General features: G+C 37.4%; 1 protein-coding gene across 11 annotated transcripts in view; it reads right to left on the bottom strand.

Moving 5' to 3' along the window:
• MAST4 (microtubule associated serine/threonine kinase family member 4) overlaps positions 1-25367 on the bottom strand; it is a 288832-nt gene that overhangs the window by 41193 nt on the left and 222272 nt on the right. For 9 of the 11 annotated variants that reach the window (XM_068175824.1, XM_068175825.1, XM_068175826.1 and 6 more), the window contains 8 exons: positions 21548-21617; positions 18463-18483; positions 17676-17754; positions 11475-11632; positions 10148-10223; positions 8504-8713; positions 5986-6087; positions 1233-1365 (listed from right to left, as the gene is read on the bottom strand). In XM_068175824.1, coding sequence (XP_068031925.1) covers positions 1233-1365; positions 5986-6087; positions 8504-8713; positions 10148-10223; positions 11475-11632; positions 17676-17754; positions 18463-18483; positions 21548-21617 — 849 coding nt within the window. The remainder of the gene's footprint in view (positions 1-1232; positions 1366-5985; positions 6088-8503; positions 8714-10147; positions 10224-11474; positions 11633-17675; positions 17755-18462; positions 18484-21547; positions 21618-25367) is intronic. The other 2 variants (XM_068175827.1, XM_068175832.1) reach the window with 1 other exon arrangement.

The raw sequence follows: 25367 nt of genomic DNA, 5'->3' as shown, positions 1-25367 counted from the left end.
GCTGTCCCTGATGCCCCAAGGACACGCTTGGCCCTCCTGGTTGCCAGGGCACTGCTGGCCCATGTTCATCTTGCCATGGACCAGAACCCCAGGGCCCTTTCCATGGCACTGCTCTCCAGCCTCTCATTCCCCAGTCTGTCGGTACATCCAGGGTTGCTCCACCCCAGGTGCAGAATCTGGCACTTTCTCCTGTTGAATTTCATATGGTTGATGATTGCCCAGCCCTCTAATTTCCAAGGTCTCTCTGCAGGACCTCTCTGCCTTTGAGGAAGTCAACAGTTTCTTCCAGTTTTGTATCATCTGTGAACTGTCCTAGTATCCCTCCCAGCCTTGCACCCAATAACTTATGAAGATGTCAAAGAGCACAGAGCCTAAGGTGGAACCCTGTGGAACCCCCTAGTGACAGGTCACCACTCTGATGACAACCCATTCACTGTAACCCCTTGTGCCTGACCCGTGAACCAGCTGCTCTCCCATCATGTGATGTGTTTATCCAGCTGTGTGCGGGACATTTTGTCCAGCAGGACACTGTGAGACACAGTACTGAAAGCTTTACTGAAATACAATAAGACAACATCAACTGGCTTCCCTTTATCAGCTAGGTGTGTGTTACCACGTCACCTTCAGAGCCCAATTCTGTCCAGTCTTAAACATTTCCAAGGATGGGGTGCCACCACTTCTTCGGGCAACATGTTCCAGCATCTCACCACTCTCACAGTAAAGAAAAATTCTGCAGTGAAAATAACTCCACTGGAACCTAAGTTCTCCCTACAAAAGCCCCCAACATGGACTCAAATTACACGGAAAATTAATGGAATAGTCTTCTCAGAGACTCTAAGATGAAGGAACCGGGGAGCTTTGAAAGGCAAACAACAGCTCAACCAAGGGCCCTTTATAACTGTGCTTAGATAACAGTCACCATCAAATTATCCCAGTAAATTTCAGCTAGAGCAGCAAAGAGGAAGCTGTATCATCAGCCTGGAAGAAGATGAGTAGTACCATTGATACAGTGTATTTGTGAATGACATTTGCAAAATAAAAAATCCTGTTCAGAAGAGATGGTGTTTTAAATGTGTTTGAGCTTGTGAGTGTACAATGCAAGTCAAAAAATGCTTGCTCTGCTACCATCTTTATCTTGACCATTTTCAGGTACATATAGATTATCAGAATGATAGAACACATTGAGAAGGAAGAACCTAGAAACCCATAGCTATACCAGGAGATTCACTTACCTTCCAGAGGATCTTTATTTAAGCCCAGCTGGCTAATAATGTATCGAGGGATGTCTGTTTTAATGCCTTGTCCCTCTTTAGCATGGCCTTCAGCTGCTTCCAAAAGATAGTAAAACTCTTCGGGATCAAATTCCTAGAGGAAAAATAATCATCATCATTTTCTCTGTTGAAACTGGTTCCTTAAGGTCTAACTTAAAAAGCTCCTGTGCTTCTTCTAACTCTACATATACGGCGTGTTCCTACTAAAAACAATACCTCTTTATTCTACTATTAGTAGTCTATTAATCTAGTCTGATTCTTATATAGTGTAACATGACGTAAGCAACAGAATTGCATGTCACTATTTTAGAGCAATACTTTATATAAATATTATGTTCTTTGCCATCAAAACTTCATGTAATACTGAGTGAAATTACCTATAAGCAGCAAAAATAAGATTTCAAAGAGAGAAGACTATCTCCCTACATGTGCTTGCTTATAAAAATCCACTACAACTATGTAAATATATTGCACTACACTTTTTACTTCTGAAGTATTAATTTCAAGTATTTCTAATCAATATATATGCACTGTGTTTTATGAAAAATACAATTTAAAAAATCACTAACTTTAGAATGAAGATTAAATTGGAACTTGATTTTAAAAAAATCTGAGCTTCATTGATCCAATTGTTTCAAATTCAGAAATTTAACATTCTCCTGTGGGAACTAAATATATTACAACTATCATTTATAGCATACCAAAAAGGTAAGCCTCAACAAGGAACAAAAATGAACAAAAATAATAGAAACTCAAAATGCTACCTATGCCCAAGTCCCTTGGAAATACATTTATTTTACTACTTTTATAGAGTATAAAAAGATAAATACATTGAAAGTAGCAAAGATTATTAAAATAATATGAGTGGGATTTTTTAACACAATTTCTCTCTACTGGCATGAATCCATACCAAAACATCTGTTCATGGTTATTGCGTCCTTCGAGGTGTTGGTGCCTATAGGTGCAATCCTTTACAGAGTGATAGGCATCAACCATTAAGATAACAAAATAGACTTTTTCCTCCAGTAGGTCAGCTCTGTCACAAATACCTGTAAAAGCCAGGCAGACTGCTGAGATAGCTAATTTTCTGAGTGTTTTGCAGCCAAACATAACTCCATGGCATTTCAGACTACATGTTGAGTCATAAGGGTCCTGTCCTAGATCCTCAGGCTACTAAGACCTTGGAAACTCAACATCCCGACCCAGAAGGCAGCTTGAGAAATTTGGTACCATGCTTCATTTTGCAAGTATCAAAACTGCTGCAGCTAAAAGGAGGAGCTTCAGCATGTCTGAAATAAAATATCTTTAGAATTTTTAGTCTTATGGAAACAATCTTAGTTTTACCTATGTCATGAAACAATCTTAATCATGTACAACCCACTGCAAAAGACTTAACCACAAACCCATGACCTGTCCAAGCTGCCTTACTTTAGCCCGAAGTCACAGGATGATGCAAACCTGCCCAAAAATCTGAACCAATAACTAAACAGTACATGCTATTTCAGTATTACTCTCCTCATCTTACATGCCATCCCCAGCTGTATCTCTTACACGTTACTCCTTGGCACTAAAGCCAACAGCATGATGCTGTGTGCCAAGATTTCTATTTACTTTTGTAATGAAAACTTTATCTCTCCTGACCTGCTGCAGTGACAGATATACAGCTTCTCCTCCGCTTACTAGCAAGACAAGGCAATTTCAAAACAGGTAATTTTAATCATATGAATGTGTGTGTGTGTGTTTGTGTGTACAATTATCTAAAGACACACATATATATATACACACAGGTCCGAATAATGAGAAACAATTAATTTATTTTCTGATCTTCACTTCCAACTCTGCACTTCATTTTCCATGTACAAATGGAGAAAAAAATATTTAAATAATTGGCAGTAGCTCTTACCACATATGAAACTTTATGTAAAACCTTTATTCATATGATTATCAAGTAAAACTAAAATAGGATTTCACATGCTATGAACACCTGAGACAAGACTACCATCAGAAAACTGACAGCTTTACTGCATAGTATCTGAAATGTCTGATGACCACAAAGCTGGAATTTTTTCCTAAGATTTTATGAACTTCCTTTCAGAGGCTGAAGTTTTCCACACATAGTATCTATTTCAAACAGATATTCTAAAATACCACACAGTAATATTCAGAAGCTTCCAGAGAGATGCTACAGAAAAAAATACCGTTTCTTTAAGTTTACAATTATGTTTATGATCTAGGCCTAACATCTTCTTGCATGAAAAATATACTGTTGTATGACTATACACCTAAATTTGTTCAAGCTACCTGTATATGTAGAAACATATAATCCAGGGTTGTCACAATCCAGTTTAAGCCTCCTGAAGATCCTGTTTTAAATGAGAACACTAGAAGCAAGCTGTGCTGGCTTTCCCTGCCACTGCTGCTCTGAAACTCAATTATGAGACACAGTCACATCTGGACTTTGCACCACTGTTCTTCTACTCATAACAGCATGCCCAGCAAAAAGAGGGGTGAAGGATGCACATCAATCTACTTGAAGGATATGGCAGAACAAGTAGCTTAGGATAAAATCTCAGTGGCAGAAAGTGGGAACTAAGTGAACAGAGTTACTAACTTCCATTAAAACTTAGCACTTAGGGAGAATAAACTAATAAGCAAATAGACCACCAAGAGAGAAACTGAATTGGAACTGCAGAATCATCATGGTTCAAAGAAATCTTTAAGATAATTCAGTCCAATCATCCACCCAGCACCACCACTGTAACCTCTAAACCACTGAACCATCACCCAGCATGAGATTCAAACACCTCTTGAACACCTCCAGGTAAGTCCACCACCTCCTACACAACCTATTCCAATGCCTGACCACTCTAACAGGGGAAAAAAATTTCAAGTATGTAATCTGAATCTCTCCTGTCTCAATTTAAGGCTATTTCCTGTAGTACTGCAGGCACCATAGGAGAGACCAGCTCCCACCTGGCACCTTCCTTTCAGGGAGCTGTGAGAGTGATAAGGTGCTCCCTAAGCCTCCTCTTCTTGAAACTAAACAAACCCAGCTCCCTCAGCTGTTACTAGATAGATTTTCTAGAGCCTTCATGAGTCTTGCTGCCCTTCACTGGACACACTCCAGCACCTCAATTAGAAAGCTCACAGAGAATGATGATGCTGGGAGCAAGGGTTGATGGGAGAAAGCTAGCAAGCCTGTAATGGAAGGATGTAAAGTATTATTAACAAGTCTTGATCTGACTGCCTACAACACGTATTTAAGAGCATTTCTGGATGTATGGTAACAGAGAAGGATGCAAACCAGAAGGGAAAAAACAAGGCTATGAGACACTGGATGATGTGGAGAAACATATAAACCCTGTAAAAAGAGCAGGGAACAACACACTAGACATGGAATGAACTTCTCAGGGAGAAGTAAAACAAGTTTGGATTCAACAGCAGAAGCTGGACACAGTAAGATGTTCTTCTCTCTAAAGCCTTCCTTTTTGTTTGTTTTGGTTGATTTTTTTGAACATCTCACATCTCTTTCATGCTGATTCAGAGCACACATCTTATTTTTAGATTCTTTCTGAACTGCTTATCATGAACGAAAAAAGCAACTGGGAACACTGAGACTTGGTGTTTCGAAACCAAAATAAAGGCAGCTCTCAAAATGTCTATGGCTGAATAAGCCACGGTGTGGATTAACAGTGCCACAGATGAAGAAACTCCACACAAAGCCAAAATCAGGTTGGAAAGATTTACTAGCTTGAGTACTAGCTCAGATTCAGTGCAACACAAACGCAATTATGACAATTTCAGGCATAACTTGAGTCTAGCAGCCAGCTGGCTTCCACATAAGGCTTGCCAGCCTCAAATAGCTGTATGCAGCATCAACAGTGATCTTATATTGGCAAGCAGAGTGGCTCAAAATCAGCTCAGGCTGCCTGCCAGGCCTTTTGGACTCAGGCTGGCTCTGGCATGGTATTTGGGTGCCTACACCATCCTCCTGTGTACACAGTGTTCTGCAAGTGTTTATTAGTTCAACTGAACAACTGAAGCACACTGTGTGTAGGAGCAACTTCCCACACCTGAGCCATCCCAGCTCCCACAGCATAGGCAAGAAAAGCAGAAACACGCCCACGCAGCACATACAAACTAATCCAGTCTGGCAACATCGCTGCTATGCTCATGCATAAATAAATCAATTCTTCTGCTCCTCTGGTCCCCAGTGTAACACCAACTACCTGTGTATCCAGACAGCCTAATCCCTCTGCTGATCTTATCACTAGATCAGGTACTGCAGAGCTGACCTCAAGCTGTTTATAGTTCTGGCAGCTGTTAAGTGCAACAAAATTATGAAACTGTTAAGAAATGAAAAAACCACCAAGCAATTACAATTCTGGAACAGTCTTCCCAAGAAATGGAGAAGTCTAACAAAACAACAGAAAAAGCCAACTGGTTTTAAGCAGCAGCTTCCTCAGTTGATGAAAGGTATTCCATACCATAGTATCTGAGATAGCAGGGAATCAAACAAAACTGCAGGAGGGTCCTGCCAGTATACTATATCCAATAACAGAAGTGGAAAGGATTCCACTAACAATGAAGCCCTACCACACTGTTTGACATGTTCCAAAAATCAGTTGTAAAGAGCCTTGAATACTAAATCAGAGAACTGCCTGCACTACTAAGTGAAAAACACTAAGTGAAAACATAGTAAGCACGACCTTACCAGGCATTCCAGTAAGCGAGCAGGACGAGCAATAACTATCAAGATTTTTCGAACAAGTTGTTTAATAAATGCCATTTCTCCACTCTCTGATCGCTCTTGCGCCTAAAAGATAAAAATAATGTCATATTAAACCAAATCACATTCAATGCATTGCTTAGGAAAGCAGTGATATTTAGGACACCTCTAGGGTTTGAGCATGTACTTGGTACAAACCGTGCATCAATTTCAAGATGCCAGCAGAGATAACAAAGATCTGAGAAACACTGTAACTTCTGTTCAAATAATTAGAACTCACAGACTTAAGTTTCTCAGCATCTCTTGCTTATTCAAAACCACAAAGAAAATTAAGAAACTAACACATAAAAAATTATTACTACGGACCAGTAAGTACTTTTCCTATAATACATTACATTTTTGAAAAAAACTCTATGAAAATAGGAAGCTATGCATACTGCTCTTAATGTAAGTACCACAAATTTTAAAAATCACCAAATATATGAGAGGAATTAATTTGTAGAGTTTAAAAAAGGAAAAAAAGAAAATGGCACAAATATCATCTAGCCGTCTGCAACAGGATTCAGAAGATCCTTAACTGGACAGAAGCATACTTCTGAATATTATCAGCTGAGCCCAAATAAAACTCTTTTGCAAACAAAACACCTGCCTATTTTAACCACCAACAAAACTTAAAGCACCTTTGTAGAGTTTTGTGAACACTCAGGTGCCTAAGTGAACAAAACACTCAATACATATTACATTTAAGGAGGATGAAAGAGGAAGGCATTCAGGTCCACTTGACCTTAAAATTCCAAAACTTCTGGCTGAACCAAGCTGCTTTGACCTCAAGGGAGTCTTCCCCTAGTTAAAGGAACTGCACAGTGCCAAGCAGCAGGAAATGCAGCTTTCTACTGAAGACTGCAGCTGGGAATTAACAACAAATGAATCACATGAAACCAAAGCAAAACTAAGTGCCCATAACAAAGTTGTGCAAAGAAAATGTTTTCATACGGTCATAGCATGCTATTAATAAGAAGCAAGCAGTGGACTCAAAAGTTAAGTCTGAATTTTTTAAGGCATAATGTCTTTGCAGAACAGCAATCTTTTTCATTATAAAGAATTACTTCATAAAATATGACAAAATGAGTGGCTTGGTGATTTTTTTGAACAGTGCTTTATATGCAGGTTGAAGAATAATGTGGTGGCATGTTTTTTTAGCAGGTTTTGGGAGAAGTGTTAGTGAACACATACTCTAAACTATACTTAATGTGTAGCCATTTTAAGGTATATATTGTCAAGGTATATATTGTTATATAAGGTATATATTGTCAACAGTGTTAACTGTGGTTCAGCAAATCCTGGCTTAGACATATTTTCCGGTGTTCTGACATTATCAACTGGCCAATTCTGCCTGCACTTCGGCATGGTAGAACTATGACCATTTCATAAGAAGGTTATTGGTTCAAAATTTCCTCTTGACTAGTAAGCAAACTCTAAGTATTTTCAATGTTTAAAAAATAGGCTTCCAACAATCCAAAATAAATTTATTGATGTCTTAAATATTGTTTTTCTGTATGAAGAGAAAAAGTTTAAAAAACAGTCGAGTGCCAGAAATCCTATTTACTGAATAAAAATTAACAAAAAAATAGCATAGGAAAAACAAAAATCAAGAAAACAACAACAAATCCAAACAAAAAAAAAAAAACAACCGACCCAAAAAAATTAAAAAACCCCACAAAAACTCAACCAAAACTGCTTGTGTATTCAAAAGAAAGCAAAAGACAAATTAAGAAGGCATGGCATCTTAAGATATCAGGTGGAAAAAATTTTGAATTAATTTCAAATCTGCTGCTCTATCAGGTTAATTTTGACTCATAACATACTATCAAATCCCACACAAATAAATGAATGCATTACATGTTGCACTCATTCTTTTGACAATGATATATTAATAAACTACAGAAACTTATGTAACAGCATATTTGTCAAGTTTCAAGTTCTTCTTAATTAATTTACCTGATTATTCTATGAAAGTTTCAATACATTTAGAAAAGACATATTTGCTATTAATCAACATTTTGGCTATGAGAGGAATGTTGCAAATAACTAAATAATAAATAATCTCTCACTAATGGAAAACTAAAGGTTGCTGTCTGCTTTCTCAACACAGTAGGGTTGATAAAAGGATGTGTGTATGTTACCTCATTTATTTAAAGTAAATGGAATAGCCAGCCCTGTCGGGGCGTTATGCACACACTTATATAAGCAATCTTCAACTTGCACTGCAAGACATAATGCTGTTGTTTCTGGAATCTTTACAACCCATCTATTCCAGACCAATATGCCAGGATGCCTTATAGTTTTTGTAGGAGTCATTATGTAGACTAAAGCATCGTATGAATATGATTTGACAGCTACTTGAATGAACAGTTGTGATTCAAGACAATATTCAAGAAAACTCTTAGGCAAACAGATTTGAACAATTTTTCAGGCAAACACGCAGCAGTCTCGTGGATCATACCTCCTGTAGCAATTTGTCTAACTTCTGCTGTAATTCAAGGAAGTATCGTGATGTGATGAGGCCCTGGTGAGATTTATCCAAACAATCTCGAGCCAGTTCTGTGATCTGATGGTGGGTAAAACTGAGCACTCCATCTGCCAGAGGAAGGGTATTCTCTGGAGAATGATTTGTTATAATGTCCTGAAGTCTCTCTTCCATCTGAGCTGTGGCCTATAGAAAAATAGTTGTTCAACACATTAAATCAGCTTTACATGAAATTAACAGCCTTTCTGACCCTAGAACATTTCAATACTGCCTAAGAATTCACCTAGCTGGAATGCATGAAATGACTGAAGCCAAAAGGCAAGTACACAAAGGCAAAGTGACAGATGACATTTCCCCACATTACTAGTACAGAAAAGCAGGAGCCTTGTTGTTCTGCTACACAGTTTGCCACTTTGTCTGCCCATGGTGATCAACTGTGCACTAATCTTGTGATAATCACTAAAAGAACTAAAAATCTTTTAAGTCAAAGCCAAATTAGAAATATATATTAAAAAAAAAAAAAAAGAAATCTCATAGGGGTCTACTTTTTTATGCGAAAACTGCAGATACTAGACAGCAGAATATAATCACTACTTTCACAAAAGTTATTCAATAAAAATATTTCACTGAGCAGAGTTTGAATGAGGCTCATTTGACTAATTAAAAGCACCACAGGCTCACAGGTCCTGTCAAACGTGTCTGCAGGTTCCCAGCTGCATTTGTTTTACAGAACCAACTGTCTGGTTCTCACAGAACTGCAGATGCTTAAAAAAAAAAAGAAACCTGAATCATTATTATTATTATACAGTAATCCCACACATCTTAGTTCATATCTAAAACAGTAAGATGAGCGAGTTCTTCACACTTCATATCATTGCTCAATTACTCTGCAAATCTTGACAAATCCTTCTTCATATTTATATGAAGAAATGCAAAGAAGTTTCTCCCTTTTCAACTCAAGTTTTAGGAACAGTACCTTGTTTCATTTTCCAGGGGTAACCAAAATCCTAGGAACAACCAAGAGTACAGTGCTTCAAGTTGCACACACACACCTGCATCTAGGAACTCGTCTGTGTCTCAAGATCACTGGACAGGATAGAAAAATATCCTCCCATCTCACACTGAAACTCCCACATCTGTGTACTGATCTTATTAAGTGCATTAGATCAGTGCATACAATGCATATACATGTATGTAAAGTATATAGCAAGTGCTTGGGAAAATGAAGAAATGGCACTAACCAAAGGATCTGCTGTTATATCACAACAGATGCTTCTCAAGACTTAGCACTGGAAACTGGTTTTGATTTACTAATGCAGTATGCATTCGCCCAAGTACACCACCTATTGAAATCCAATGTATCATCAGATTCCAATCAGCAGAGTATTTTACCAGCGTGATTAATTTCAAAACCAGTTTAGCAGCATTGCCAAATGAATGTCCAGTTCTCAGCCAGAGTTTTCTTTATCGTGATTTTATCGTTGCAGTAAGAGCTCAGTGATGCTTAATGGAAGCCATTACAGGGCTGGATCCTTACTTCCCATAACAAAAGCACCACTTACTTAGAACTTATGCTGTCTAACAATTTAGATACTGGGTATCTTAAATATAATTCATTACCTTTGGGAACCTTTCTTTGTAGACATGGTTCATCATAATTATTTCATTGTCACAGCAAGCAGGAGAACGTCCAGGGCTGCAAGCAAAGCAAATTATCCCTTTACACTTGTCCCAGCATGAACTACCATTAATTTGTATATTTTTGTATGATTTATTTGCAACAAAAAGTCAGCACAGACTTCACAGGAAAGGTACAGTCTGCAATCAATAGTACACTTGGTTCTTTTCTACTATTTCTCTTCAAGTTCTCATGATTATTTAATGTACTTGACATCTAACTGCTAACCATGTTATTCTCCTGGTTTGTACTTGTATTTCAAAGCAGATGAAGCCTTGTGAACATTGTCTTTTCCTCAGAAGGGCAACAGAGATCTTTTTAACTGGTCTTATACCTGTACCTCTGAAGATTAGATACAACCAAAATAGCAAGATCTGACCAAGAACTCGGGTAGCTGCAAGTGAAGAAGTACAACATGAGCTTGTTTGAGTTTTGTTTGTTTTTCTAAATGGATACTTGAAAAATTATATCAAAACAATCTATTTTCCATCTGACTAGCAGATAAAGGCAGTAACTTCCTATAAATAATGCCATATATATGCACATGTCGAACAAAGCTGGAGCACTGTGCCTGTAAAAAAAAGCACAAGACTTTGAGGAAAATAATTCATAAAAGATACCCACAAACTTACAAAATTACTTTTTTCTATCATGAGCCTCACTGTCCACTGCAAAGCCCTTTAAAAAAATCTCAATACAGATTTCCTGTGTTGGTGATTCTGGTCCATGCAGTCTGTCCAGAAGGTCTGGTCTAGTGGAAATGTCCCAGCCCACAGCAGGGGGGTTGAAACAAGATAATCTTTAAGGTCCCTTCCAACTTAAATCATTCTGTGAATCTAAATCTGGCTTCTGGTATTCTTAAAGATCAAAACTGAACACCAAACTTTGTCACGGATATCACAACAGCGAGTCCTTGAACTGATACAGACAGTCTGTTAGAGACATTCACAGGGTACTACTGAGAACAGAGCAGGTACATAGATTCAGAAAAGGAACACTACAATTATATCATTAATGACTAAGTCATCAAGACAGTCTCTGCAGGTTAGTTGCCTTAACAATAAGACCTATCTTAACAATATTTACCACTGAAGTAAGTCATGACCAAAACCAGAGCAAATATTTAAAGGACTATTCTTCATTCAGCCTCAGTTACATATGTATTTCAGCCATTTCAAAACCAGTACACATCCCCAGTGTAAAACACCATGATGCTCCCCACAATATGTGAATTTAGATCCAACCCAGTTTTCAGATATACAAACTCACCTGAGACTTCGGGACCTAGGGCGCATTGCAGTCGTCCTGCACCTATTATCACTGGCAATGCTCTCAGTGGTACAGAAATGTTTAGACAAAAAATGTAGCTCATCAGGTGTTGGTTGGTATGGTAACTGGTGTAGCTTCTCTTGGGATGAGCAGGATGACTGCAAGAGCACAAGAAAACACAAGCTTCCATCAGAGTGAAAAAAGACCGTTTTCAATACCATATTTGGTGCTCATGAATAATGTAATTTAAGTTAAAAATTATAGTTATTGTTTCTCGTGCCTATCAATATAAAGAAGAAAATAAATAATTACTCTCAAACTCATGAGCTTAGTATAGAGTAAATTTAAAAAAAAAAGAACCACTTCAGTTCCAGAAGACATACTGCATTTCAAAAATTTAAATTTCCTAATGCAAAGGTGATGTCTGATGTCAATGACACATAAGAATAGCTAAAATGGAGTCTGCTGAAAATTAATTATTGGAATAGGATGGCCTAAGTATGGTAACTGTAAAGTACAATTTATTGCCACAGTGCCAATTGTAAATCTTCATAATAAAGGTACTTCATTATCCATATTTAAAACATTACTAACGCTCTTAAAAATAAAACTAAATACTAGCTAAAATTTTGCTGGAAAAACAAATACACTAATATCTTATAAAAACTGTACACTGAAAATAGAGTGAGAGAACTCAATACATTTATCAAGACCAGTTATATGGCCCTTTTACAAAAAGTGAAAGGGATTACACTAAAACCATCCATTTAGTATAAAACTGGAAGATACGGACAGGTATGAAAATGGCAGTACTACCACGATAACCACCCTTGCAAGATTTCAAGTACAGAGCTGCATTACATAAGCAGTGCAAATGACCATACTATGTATTTTAAGGGTTTTTATGCAGCTCTACCTGAGCTACGTTAGATCTCAGAGGGAGAACTTTGAACTTTTCCGTGAACCCGGATCTGGTACCCTTTTTAAAGAACATATACATAGTTAAAATCATTAACAATCAGCCTTGCTAACGTAGACTGACAAACAGAGAAATGTTCTGCTGTTTCTGGTACCAAAATCAGTTTCCAAGTTAGCCAATTCATAAATATTCTTGTACAACTGCACAAAGCTACTTAGTATCATGCAGACATTCCCTATATTTTTCCCACTGAAGGGAAGAAGTTGAAACACTTGAGTATCTTTCTGGAACCCTTCAGTCTCCAACTGGGTTTCTCAATAAAATTAATTTCTTTTGTGTATCAATTTACATGTGCCCATTACTGGTTATCTGACTTCTCCCGTTGAACACCAAGGCCCCTGCCTGGGTGCTCTTTTAATGGAGGCAAACACAGTAAAGAGTTTCTTTGTTACATCATTTCTAGCGAGGGAAACCAACAAACTTTTGTACTGTACAAATACTGCCTCTGCATTGCTAAGATCAGCTGATAACAACCAGGCTGTTAAGTACAGAAATTAGGAAGTCTTTTTAATCTCCTGGCAACTTGTGTGGTAAAGGATAATATCCTAACTCTTAGAAGCAAAAGAAAAGTTTTCTTATCACACTAGATCTCATGAAGTCATCTCCTAAAAGCAAAAAAGAATAAAACCCACTGGCAGAAAAGGCTAAGAAGAACATGGGAATGCCACACCACATCAGAACAAGCTGAAGTTTGCAAGACTGTGTAACCTTGCTTTGCTGCGGGCTGAGAGGCATGCACACTGAGAATTTACCACAGCTCATCAGATAGGTAGTAACTTGTTGAGTTACAGTAACTCATGCATGAAATTCTGCCTTAGCACATTACCATGCATAACTCAGCATACAGCATGATAAAGTAAGTTCTTTCTTATCTCACACTATAGCAGCTAGTTGCAGTTAACCTCACAGCATATATCCCACAGCCATGCTCTGTAAAATAATAGATACCCTGGCACAGGAGAATTTCCCAATACAAAGCATCACATGGCTATTCCTCTAAAATCATTCTCTAACTCTTTGGTTTCAGGGGATTATGGGAAGATCAGTGGGAAAATAAGTCATATAAGGTGCCACAGAGTTTAGTAAGGATCATGACTGAAGTGAGGATCTTCCTAATGCTAACCACTCTCAGTTTTATCAGGACCATCACAGGCACAAAGTACATTTTTTGGTGATCTAAATTCTTATTTCAGTACAAATCCAAATTCTTACAGCAAAATTTTTAAACATAATAGTTCTCCTGATGTTCTACAATTAATGCTCCAAAAATCACACAAGAGTTAAAATATTTTTAACATGTTCAACTGTAGTGTATTATGGAAACGCAAATGTTCTTATGAAACAGAAATGCAGGTTTGAAAAATATGCAGCTTGTCTCAGTTCATCACTTTTATACGGCTTGTTTTCCTAGAAGACACAATCATCTCAATTGCATTTTTTAACTGCCAAGATTTGATCCGACTGTGCTAGAGTAAGATATACCAACAGCTTCTTTTCAACTGAATAATCAAGCAGAAGTTATTTTAATTTTGATTTTTTTGTGATAACTGGTATACGTGGTACTTGTACCACTTCTAAACCCACGACCTTCCACTAAATAGGCAATTCTATCCATCCCATCACTTTCAATATTAAAAAACAAACGAACAAAAAACAGAGTAACATGTGGTAAGCTACACTCACCTCAGCATTAACTGTGGCAACTACAGACACTGTGGCACCTACTTTGGCTTTCATTTACTTGTGAAGAACAGACTTGTGCTCTATTACAATGTGTAAAACTCTTTCTGCTCACTGGTTGATACATGTCTAGATTAATGTGAATTTTATTTATTCAGCACTGAAGAGGAAGTGTTCCAAATATACATTTACAGTGTTGTATGAACTGGTTTCTCATTTCCTTTAAGAATAAGTAATAATGTGGAGGAGAAGGCTGAACTGTGCTAGCTCTTTCAGATTCTGAAAAAGTACATGAAATCAATTAGATGGGTGCACTTCTAGTTTTGGTTTTTTCACATATATCATCCAAGGGGTAAAAGAAGAAAGTGAAAAACATCTCTAAGAAGTGAAGAAATAGTCGCTGGACTTAGAATTCAAAGGCTATCCAAGTGCTTTTGCAGGGCTCATAAGCAGTAGCGAATTCTCAGGCAAATGAACCATGAGATACTGCAGAAGGCAAGACAATAAAGGCTAATGTGTTTGTCTCCAACATCAGTAGCCGAGTGGTTGTGGCACCAAGGACTTTAGGTAACAGCAGCCAAGGACTGTTGGCAGTAACATGCTGTGAGAAAGAACAAGATGTGACTGGACAAGGGGCCATATGGAGGTAGGACAACACTTTTCTGGGATAAAGGTCTTTGATCTACCTCCTGGAGATAAGCACAGCTCAGTACAGCACAATCAGAGAAATGAGGTGGAGAAGCAGGCACAGACTGTAGACCAGGGGGGAACCAAGACTGCCAAAGACCCCTGAAGCCCTCTGACCCATTTACACAAGGACCTGGAAGACTGGCATGTGAGTGACCGCTAATTTGCATAGAAAGTGACAAACCCACCTTCAGGGTGGCAACAGCTTATCTATAAAATGGTACCCCCCACACAAGCCTCAGGCACCCCCAGGATCCTGAGATATCCCAGCAGCTGGACTAATGCTGGAACCAGCATTGGTGATCTCTTCCTCCCCACCAATCCCCTTTTTTTTTTCTTTCCTTTCCACCCCAGCCCTTTATGCAAAACCCACTGGCATACAGCAGGTCAGAGACTAATGTACCAATTTCTATATTTCTATGCCAAGTGTGTAATTTACAAATACAACTTAGTGAATTTTTGTGGTTCATTTGACTTCTGTAATTTCTTTCAACCACAAGTATTTACCAATCTTGGGTGATCCCTTACTCTTAAGGGTGGGACACCATTGGTATTTATGGCATGAATTCTCTACTACTGCTTTCTTCAACAAAATTAAAATATATTTATTGGAAAAACAGATTTATTTCCACAAGTAAGAAACTGTTTATTCAATGGTAGGGAATACATATAAGTATGTTATTATTTATATAGTCCAGTCAAAAGTAATCAAGTGGTAGGTCAGCAATGATGTATAAACAGAAGTTAAGACATCTAAGTCCATAAATATATGGACAGCATATGCAAACACCACGTAAAACAGCTCCACATTCCAGGATGCCTACAGCAGCTAGTGAACTTAAGTGGAGAAAAAAGTATATTAATTAGAATTACCATTTTAAAACTGAAGATATCAAAGAAACAAATATGGACAGAAAACTAAAACTGTATTTTGATCTGGTTTTGACACAGCTTTTAATCTCCTTTCTAGCACAAGTCTGTTTCTTGCAACAGTGCCAGTGTTTCTATGGCAATTCTTTTATTTGATATAAACTCCTTTATGTCAATATATTTTAGGTGAAGAGCACAGCACATCTGATCTAGTTCCAGTAAGAGGTATACAAACATGCCCTAATGAAAACTGCTTACACAATTAATGTGAAACCAAGGAATTTACTTGGCAAAAGTAACATCTACACAGAAAAGGAAGCAGATGTCAAAATTAGTGCTTTAGAGAACAAGTTCTTAAGATACACGAAATTACTCAACATGGTTTAAGACAGATAGAATTGTCCTTCCAGAAGTCTTTGTGGACAAAAATAAAATAAGAGTTGATCATATCACAAAATGGCCGTATTTCACCACTGTACAGAATGTGGAACTCAACTGTTTCACAAGAGTAACTGAACAAACCCACTGGAAGTCGGAAGAGAAAGCCTACTTTAATTGTCAAAGAAACAGCTTAAAAATCAGATATTACCCATTCAGTAAAATGTGCTATTCATAAAAGGTAAAACACCTTTTACAGGCATATAAGGTATAAAACCTTCAAGAGCCATAGTTGGATCTACACAGACAAGCCTTCCACTGCAGTGATGTGCTCTATCTGTCACAATGTCAACTCAATTTGCTATTTCCAAAGCAGGCTTTCTCCACAGTTTCTCAGGTGTGACTACCACAACCAAGAGCTTTGCTTCAGGTTGTAAAATGAGACAGTCATTCCTCTCCAGTACAGAGATGTGCAGATGCACAAAGTAGAGGCTGGTATTTCTCCCATGGCCAGCTCCCAAGTCCTGGAGAAGGATACAAGGCACTGCTGCAGCATATGAGATGCACAGGTCTGGCGGGGAGCTGATACAAGATTGACAGAAGAAAGCCTGAGGGGAGCTGAGCTGAACCCAGCTGAATACTAACAACCACAGCTGAGCCCAGCGATCTGATGACAGACAGCAAGACATAGACAACCCAGCTTTTTTGGGGATTTGTCCCTCATTGTTTCTTTTTTCGGCCTCAAGGATGGGGAACATAAGCTGCGAAGAGTAAATGCCATTTTGACTTTGTCTCAGCAGCCACACAGAACTGAGCTGAGGTGCTGAACACCTTTTGTGTGTAAAGCACCTTCTCTTTTGTAAATTTTGTTATTAATATTGTTGCCATTACTGTGCATTTCCTACTCTTTAGCTGTTGGTTTTCTGTTACCACAACCCATAGTCTCTGCTGTAGTTATCTCAACCCATAGTCTCTGTCTTTATCCCTCTCTCACTTGAGCGGGGTGGGGAAAATGGGGGTGGTCTATTTTGAGTTTAATTCCCAGCTGGTTTTTTAAATCATCACAATCGCACTGAAACACCTGGTCCAAAAGGTAAAAATTAGTAAGTTAAACTTATTCTATAATGCATCCCAATGCATACCTTTTATTCTGACTACAGCCATCTAAAAGGCTAGGTATCTAACCTATTATCATGCACTAACATCTCACAGTTGCCAAAGGAAAAAAAAGGCTAATGTGTGATTCATCTCATCCTAAAACAGCAGTCTAACCCAGGACAGATCAATCAAGAAAGCTTCTCTTTCTTCCTGTCATCAAGGCAGTCTCAGTTAAGACTTGATACCTAACTAATATATGATTAAAATAAGACAAATCAAAAGGGGGCAGTTGAACACTATTCACTACCAAAAAGTATCTCAAAGCAAAGTATATATTGTGTAAAGTTTTCTTCCTTTTCAGGGAAGTAAAGCAGTTTCCTATCATGTGTTAGTTCTAAGTCTATCAAACAACAAAACCTACACTGTCTTCTCCTAAGAGAAGCATGCTACATTTGAGAAGCTAAAGCATGCAAAAGACATCTATCAGCACAAGCAAAACAGATACTTACAGAAACAGTTGAGCTGGGTGTATTTGTACCATAGCCAGAAGAAGGGAGAGAAGCCAAGGACCAGCGGCGACCATCAGTTCTGGAAGTTATGAAACTGAGGTTAGTCACATGAACACAGCAGTATCCTAATGCAGTAACAACTGTTGAAGTATTACTGTGTAAAACTGCATCCCAAAAGCATGATACAAATAGGGGTTTTAAGTAACAATAAACTTCCACAGAGTACCACAGTTAACAAGCATTCACCAAGGATGGATTATTTTTATTGTGGTTTTCTTTATAGTTAAAAATCTGTGAGATGAAACCACCACGAAGAGAATGAACAGCTCCACAGAATTGGTATCTAATACAAACAGAAATGAACAAGAAGCTCACAACTTTTAGGTCCATCACATGAAAATTAATGAGAAGCAAATCAAAAAATTTGTGAACAAATGCAGACCACTGTGCTCTGATCCACAGAATAACCATCACAGTCTGATTGAGATAAAAAGGCAGTGCATTCTTCAGTGGCATCAGCAGAGGATATCAGCAAACTAGCAGGCTAATGATTAGGTAAAACCAAGCCTAAATGTTTAATGTTACATACATGAATCAGGAAAAACAAATCCTCAGAAAAAAAATCATGCTCATTCAGAATAAAAAAATAAAATACAGATTATAACCAAAGCCTGATATATGTTCTTCATTGTCTGAGGTGATCTATGCAAAGACAATGTGGAACTTCAACATTCAAAGTGGCAAACAAAAAACCAACTAAGTGGATTTTTGAAAAGGTAGAACTTACCTGTCATTTCGATGCCCATGACTGCAATACAATTGAATCAAATGTGTTTAAAAAAAGGCAAAATATTATATAAATAACAAAACAGGCCAAGATTTTATTAACAAACAGTATGAGAGTGCGGAAAGGAGAACTGAAGACCTGTTTTACAAAGATCATCTCCCAAGTCTGACTGACACAAAAAGTGAAATTCTGGAGAACTAAAGATTAATTGAAGTGTATTTTCGAAGAACTGAAGTCATGTCAAATCAGGAATCTATTGATGCAGAGGTTTAAGAGGTCCCTTCCTTCAAGCTAATAGTCTAAAAAGCCCCTTGCTTCTTTCCAATACATCCACTTATTCATCTAAAAACTACAATCAAAATTCCGAGACTTTGTATACATAAAGTTTAAGAAAAGGAACTACAGTACATTACTAGTATTAAAATATGAAGAGCACATGCGCTAGAGACTGCTAATCATGTCAAATACTGAAAAAATACTCTGGAAAAAAACTTCCACCTCTGCCACAATCTTGTTCTTAATTCATTCTTTAACATTCTCTTCTTGACCCAGGTATGTAAGAGATACCTCCAGATGAAAGCACCATTCTAAAAATAGTTTTCTCCTCATTTGGCTTAGCTGTTCACAACTGAAAGAATTTAGGCAGTATTTAAACATGGGTGAGACCCATGTGTTCTGCATCTGTGAGAAAGAAAGTGTTTCTTACTTGAATAACTCACAGTGAAAAGGGTACTTGAATCACACAGAAAGCATGTCAAGGGTGCAGATAGGCTACCACAGAAAGTTATCTGGGAGGCAAACATGGGTGAACAGGAGGCATTCATAAGGGATTATGGGAAAAAAGCCACTACAGCATTTTCCCCTGGACTCTTAATACACCACTTGCTTCTGTCCTAAAGTATGGCTTTACTCACTTTCCAGCAGCTCTAGAAAAGGCAGTCTGTCACCCACAGGTTCATAGATGCTGGACTTGCATGTACAATAGAAGTGCTGACTTCCAACGGCACAGGCTATGCCTGGGCACTGATCACCCCACCAGACATGGGCAGAGGATGGTGACTCTCCAGCTTGGTTCCAAGGCACTGGGGAAGGCTACCTCCAGCCCTGCCCACCGGCTGGAAGCACAGCACAGGGCCACCTCCTTGAGGCAGCTCCCTTTGCTACAGCAAGGCATGGCCAGCACCTGATGAGAAGTGGCTACACTAAGGAAGCAGCTTCACAGAAGGCTTCAGATAGTTTCCTTTGCCTCTCTCCCTTCCTCACACTGTCCCAGCTTTTTGGTATCTCCACTGACTGAGTGGTAGTGGATAAAAAAAGGAGTATCCACACCCCTACAACTCTGCCCCTGCTCCTTCAACCTGCTCTGTCACCCTTGTCCTTCTCTTCCTTTGTATGCCTACTAAATACACAAAATATAACAGAAAAGGCATAAAGTCAGAAGTCTGTTTTCATTAACCACAGTGTATTTTACTATGAAAATTCATCCTACCACAACTTACATGAAAACAACCACAACAGACATACCAAATTCATAAGGAAAAAAGTTGTATTAATGCAATTTTAAACTTCATTGCCATCAAGAATTTTCCATATAAACACAGAGCAAAATCAGTTTCCACAGAAAATTGCTCTAAGTATTTCTTGAATCCCACTGAAGTGGTGAGATATTTTTCAATCAGAGAAATTTCCTTCAGTTAAATAATCTATTTAAAGCTCATTACAAGGCTCTAGAGAGATCAAAATCCAAATGAAACACTGGAAAACAAATCTTTTTTAATTAATTCTGAATTTTAAGGTTTGTAAAAGTATAATGTTTTAAACTTTCTGTTGATTATGCGTGGGGAAGGAAAACTATGTCCTGGCTGCTGCCTTTCTAAGCAATGCTTAGAATCTTTCACATCTGCTTTTTCCATTATAATCTATTTCTGGAGCTAATGAATCTTTCTAAAAATATGCTCACAAACAAATGTAATCTCTGAAGAGATAGTATCTCTGACAAAAGAAACACTATCAAGAGGAAGTAGATTCAAAAGAAATACTCAACTTTCTTAAGATAATTTAAAAAGCAGCATCACAAGCCATTAGAAAGATTAACAAGATCTACTACCACAAATTAACTAGATTCAGATTAAAAAATTATGCAAGTTTTCAGCCCTTCACAGCTTTTAAAAAAATAGTTAAGCCATTTCCTTGCATTTACTTTTGAGAATTTTTGTGTGCTCCTTTACTGATCTCCAAACATAAAGTAACTAAAACTTTACAGGCAAGTTATAGCTCAGTGCAAATTCATCAGTTACATGCCTGACACTACTTAAGCATTCCAATTTCATTTATATATATATATATATATATATATATATATATACACACACTCCTGGCTAAACATATGAACTCTGCCTACCTTTACAGACGTAAGTGTTGATGAACGTATTATTTGCAGTAGGATGACAATGTATTAAGTAATGGAGAACCACACTGGCACAAACAGGCAGTCTCCCACGATACGCTATCAACTTTGGTTATGGTTCATTTAATAATAATTTACTTCATAGATCACTTCAAATTCACTTTAGATCTTCAAAATTCTACTAACAATTAATCCTCACAACACACCTGTGACAATGCTTACTGTCTCACAAACATTGGTACAGATATTGAAACAGGTCAATGACAGGTATTCAAGGTATGGTAATGGTATTGCTGTTGTCAGTAAAATAAGGACCTGTATCAGAGTGATCTTATAAGTAATACACATCTTATATCATTAAAAAAATATAGGAAGAAACCTTCAAGTTGTTTAAAATTTCACCACATCTCAGTAGGTAAGACGATAATGTCTGAATCAGATTCATTACAACTAAATCATTAATCTAATTTTTTAAATTCAAAAATATATGCTCACATTGTATCGCACATTCAGTAGTTTGTTGCCGCTGAGATTTAAAATGGTTTATATTAATGAGCTAGTACTTATTATTCTAAGTGACAGACCTGACAGATATATTTGCAATCATCTTTTTATCTACAAACAACATTTCCTCAATGCAAAATGTGTGTTGAATACTACGAACAAACTCTTTCTTACCTTCGTGCAAAAGAAAAGTGGGCTGAAGCACTGGGAGAGAAATTCCTAGGGCTGTCTTGAGGACTGTTTCCTGTTGGAGATGATACACAAAAAAATTATTTTTAGATGGTGGGGTGAAGAGAAGCCATTAAAAACACTCAGACATATTAATGCATGTATTTCCAGTGGGTTAGAAATTAATTTCAGAATTTCTTTTTTCATAGTTTCTCTGAAAATAAATTCTAAAACAGAATTTTATTTTGACTTCTTTCATTTATACTCAATTTTAGTGACTGGATTTTATATCTCATAAGAGAACTGTTCATTCAGCATTTTTAATTTGAAAATTCTCATAACAATTTGATAATTAATGTTTAAAGAAACTAGTAGATTAGCTTGAAAGAACAGGTTTTTAATGTCACAAAAGATTGGTTTTTTTAAAATATCATACAAAATAATGAAAGATAGAAAAATCATTACCAAACAGATTTAGACTTCATATACGAAATCTCTACAGCATTTCCACAGGCTTCCTTGCAATTTTTTTTTTCATTGCTCATTTTTTCTATCTCCAAAACAAACAAGCAGAACTGAACTGAACTTTTTTACCCTTAACTGCATTTTGTGCATAGGTTTCAACTTTGGGGTTTGTTACTCCCTCCTAACAGAAGACCTGAACCCCTGTGGACCAGCATAAGTGCAGAAAGGCAACAGCTGCTGAGAGCTGCTTCTGCCATCTCCACCCCTCAGCCCATACAATTAGAGGAGAAACTGTATTCCTTCCTTTAGAAGGAATAAAAATGACCTCTAAAATAACCCAAAAAACTACAAAATAATCCCCCAAACACACACAAAAAACCCAAACCCCAAATAAAAAAAAAAAAAAACCAAACAATCCCTCCCCAAACAAGCTAAAAGGATCCAATTTAAAGTAGTAGTGGCATACATCTAACTATCAATCTTTCCTAAAACTTTTCTTTAAAATGACTGTAGCAGCAATACAAGAAAATAGAAAAAAAGTAATGCATTTGTTATAGCATTTTATTTTTGGACATAAATGATACTGTAACAAAAGCAATTGATAAAAAAAAAAGCTCCTATGTAGCCAGCTAGAAACAACATGAAATTTTTCAGGGGAAAATTACTACCTATGCGTGAAAAGGCCAGCACAAAAAATTGAGTCCTTAAAGGGCGTGAAGTGGCCTTGACTGTTACTCAAATGTTTGAATCAACAATGCATTTATCACAGTGATGCCAATAATAGATAGCATTAATTCTATATGGGAAAGCATAATCATTGAGTGATTAGGCAGCAAACACAGCTATCAACACACATCCCCCTCCTTTTTTGTCTAGAAGCAGATGCAAGATGCTTTTTGAGCTGTGCTGAGCTGCTTTTGCAGCTGCTCTTTCCATAGCCTCAAGAGATATAGATTTCACTCTCACTGGCCAATACCCCTAAGTTTTTTTGCCCTTTAATCTATCATGGCAGAATTATGTCCTTCCTACATTCTCTGCATCCCCTCAAGACGCCAGCTTCTTCATTACCCTTCAGACACTGCTGAGGGCCTCAATAATTTCAAGGTGGCAAGGATTTTCATTCTCTGAATGGGCTGGAGCAGAGGGAATCTGAAGCCCATCTTTACTTGGGAACTAAAAAAATGTATTTTTACCCTGCATCAACTGTAACACCAAATTACTGAGAGCAACAGTTCATTCAATTTAACAGCTAACTGGATTTCTTTTTCTGCTTTCAGAAATTATTTAACAAAGATAAGCTAAAAAAAAATTGTAACACTGTGCAGATAAAACACGGTCACAACCGCTGCACGAGAAAAAAAATCAGCTGTAATCTGGAGTGTGTTGTGGTTTAGATAAGTAAAAAAGACAAAGAAGCTACCCTGAACTCTGGCAGAAGAGCACAGAATTAGCCTTAACATAGTGACACAAACAGCTTTTGACAGGAAATAGTTTTACAAACCAGAATATGTAGCTTTGTAAACCAATTCCTTTTTTTTTTTTTTTGCTAGCTGAAGTTATATATGGATATAAACATATTTTTAACACACATCAAGGACATACCTCACTGTCCATGAGTTAAAATATACACAAAAACTTCATAAAGAAGAAAAATATAATTAAATAATGCAGTGATTTTATAGCTATCGGTGTGGATTTGGATTTGTGGAGTCACAATGCTTCAAACTCAGTTGCTAGAATCAACACAGATCACTTCCTTACAGACAAAACCTTAAGCAGTCAAAGTCTTACTCAGGAAGAGCATCAGATCCTGTTATTAGGAAAATCAAATTATAAGCATTATTTTCAATAGCAAATCAGCTTTTAAAATAACAAGACTGATGACGCCATACACATAATACCTGGATACTAAATTCTGAAGGTTTATTTAGAAGTTCTAAGAACTCAGACAAACCTGGAAACAAACAATGAGAATACAAACCCCTAATGACTGGAGAAACAGCTAGTGCTATTACAAGTTTAAGGTGTATTACTCCAGAGGAGCAAGACAGGTTGGAAGAAGAGTCCTACATGCGACCTCCATCCATCAAGGCATTCACCCACCCATCTGCAAGTCAATACTTGGGAGACTTTCAAATAAAACCCAGTGCCAGTTACCTCTCTGTCCATATGCACAGGGCTTGCTGATGAGTCAAAGCCTGATGTTATTTGAAATCTGCTTGTATTGTATGTTTTAGTCCTATAGTATCTCTATGCGACTGAGATTACTGCCCAAGTGTCTGATTCAGTAAACTGGACTGATGGTCAGACATCAGATAATTAACTCCAGCATCCTCTGGGAGACACAATGAACAGGCAATCAACGTACCAAAACAATACTCTGCTTCATAACAACACAGAGGGTGGCTCATTTTGCAAGCACCTATTGTTAAGAAAACTGTATCAAGACAATTAAACTGTGATTGTTTTGCAAGTAGCTTCAATAAATCCTATGTTTTTACCACTGAGGAAAGATGTTTCTAATCTTTTCAAAAAAGCTATTACAGCCACTCTATATTATTAATGTATTTTTAATAGCTGTCTACCTGCAAAACAAAGAGTTGCAGATGTGATGACTTTCTCTTAGTACAGAGGGAATACCAGATTAATGATAACTGTTATCCCAAATTTCTGATGGATCAAAGACAAATCCAGTTCAATTTTTTTAAAGTGTACCACAGTACATCAGTGCCCCATTAATACAACAATACAACAAATGTAAGTTTACACGCTGGTGAACCCTGACTGTGAACTGAGTAATACACAAGACTTCATACACCTGCAGTTACAGGTCTGACTTTCTTACCAGAACAAAAAGCATCAGTCAGTAGAACACAGAGCAGGGCAGTAGAATCATTCTGAGTACTTCTGCAGGTGCTTTCCAAAAAGTGAGGAGCTCAGGCCATTATTTTAATGTGAGGAGCTCAGGCTATTTAAAAATCTGGATTAACTATGCCTGAAACTAGCAAAAAACTTGCCTCAGGTATGGCAATGAAGGTCAGTATGATCCTTAAATCCATCTGCAAGAAAGTTCTACATGTTCCAACCACTACTTAAATACTGAGATTGCCATTTTTACAGGATTTAATTTCTATCTGCATGTAACTTACCACTTAGATTTTCTTCTCCTGTCCTTTAACTAGTAGAAGATGTTCTGAAATTTACATAACCATTTACTGCACCCAAAAGAAAGACTAAATAAAAAGTCTTGTTTTAGCAAATCTGTTTTTGTAATTCTACATGTTACAGTTAGAGTAACTGATATACTGTATTATTTTCCTTTCAGTTTTCTTTCAAAATCTGACATTCAGAACCCTGCTTT

The sequence above is a fragment of the Anomalospiza imberbis genome, chromosome Z (genome assembly GCF_031753505.1).
Source record: "Anomalospiza imberbis isolate Cuckoo-Finch-1a 21T00152 chromosome Z, ASM3175350v1, whole genome shotgun sequence".
NCBI lineage: Eukaryota > Metazoa > Chordata > Aves > Passeriformes > Viduidae > Anomalospiza > Anomalospiza imberbis.
Note: the sequence above shows the minus strand (reverse complement) of the source record. Positions and strands in the feature narration are given on the sequence as shown.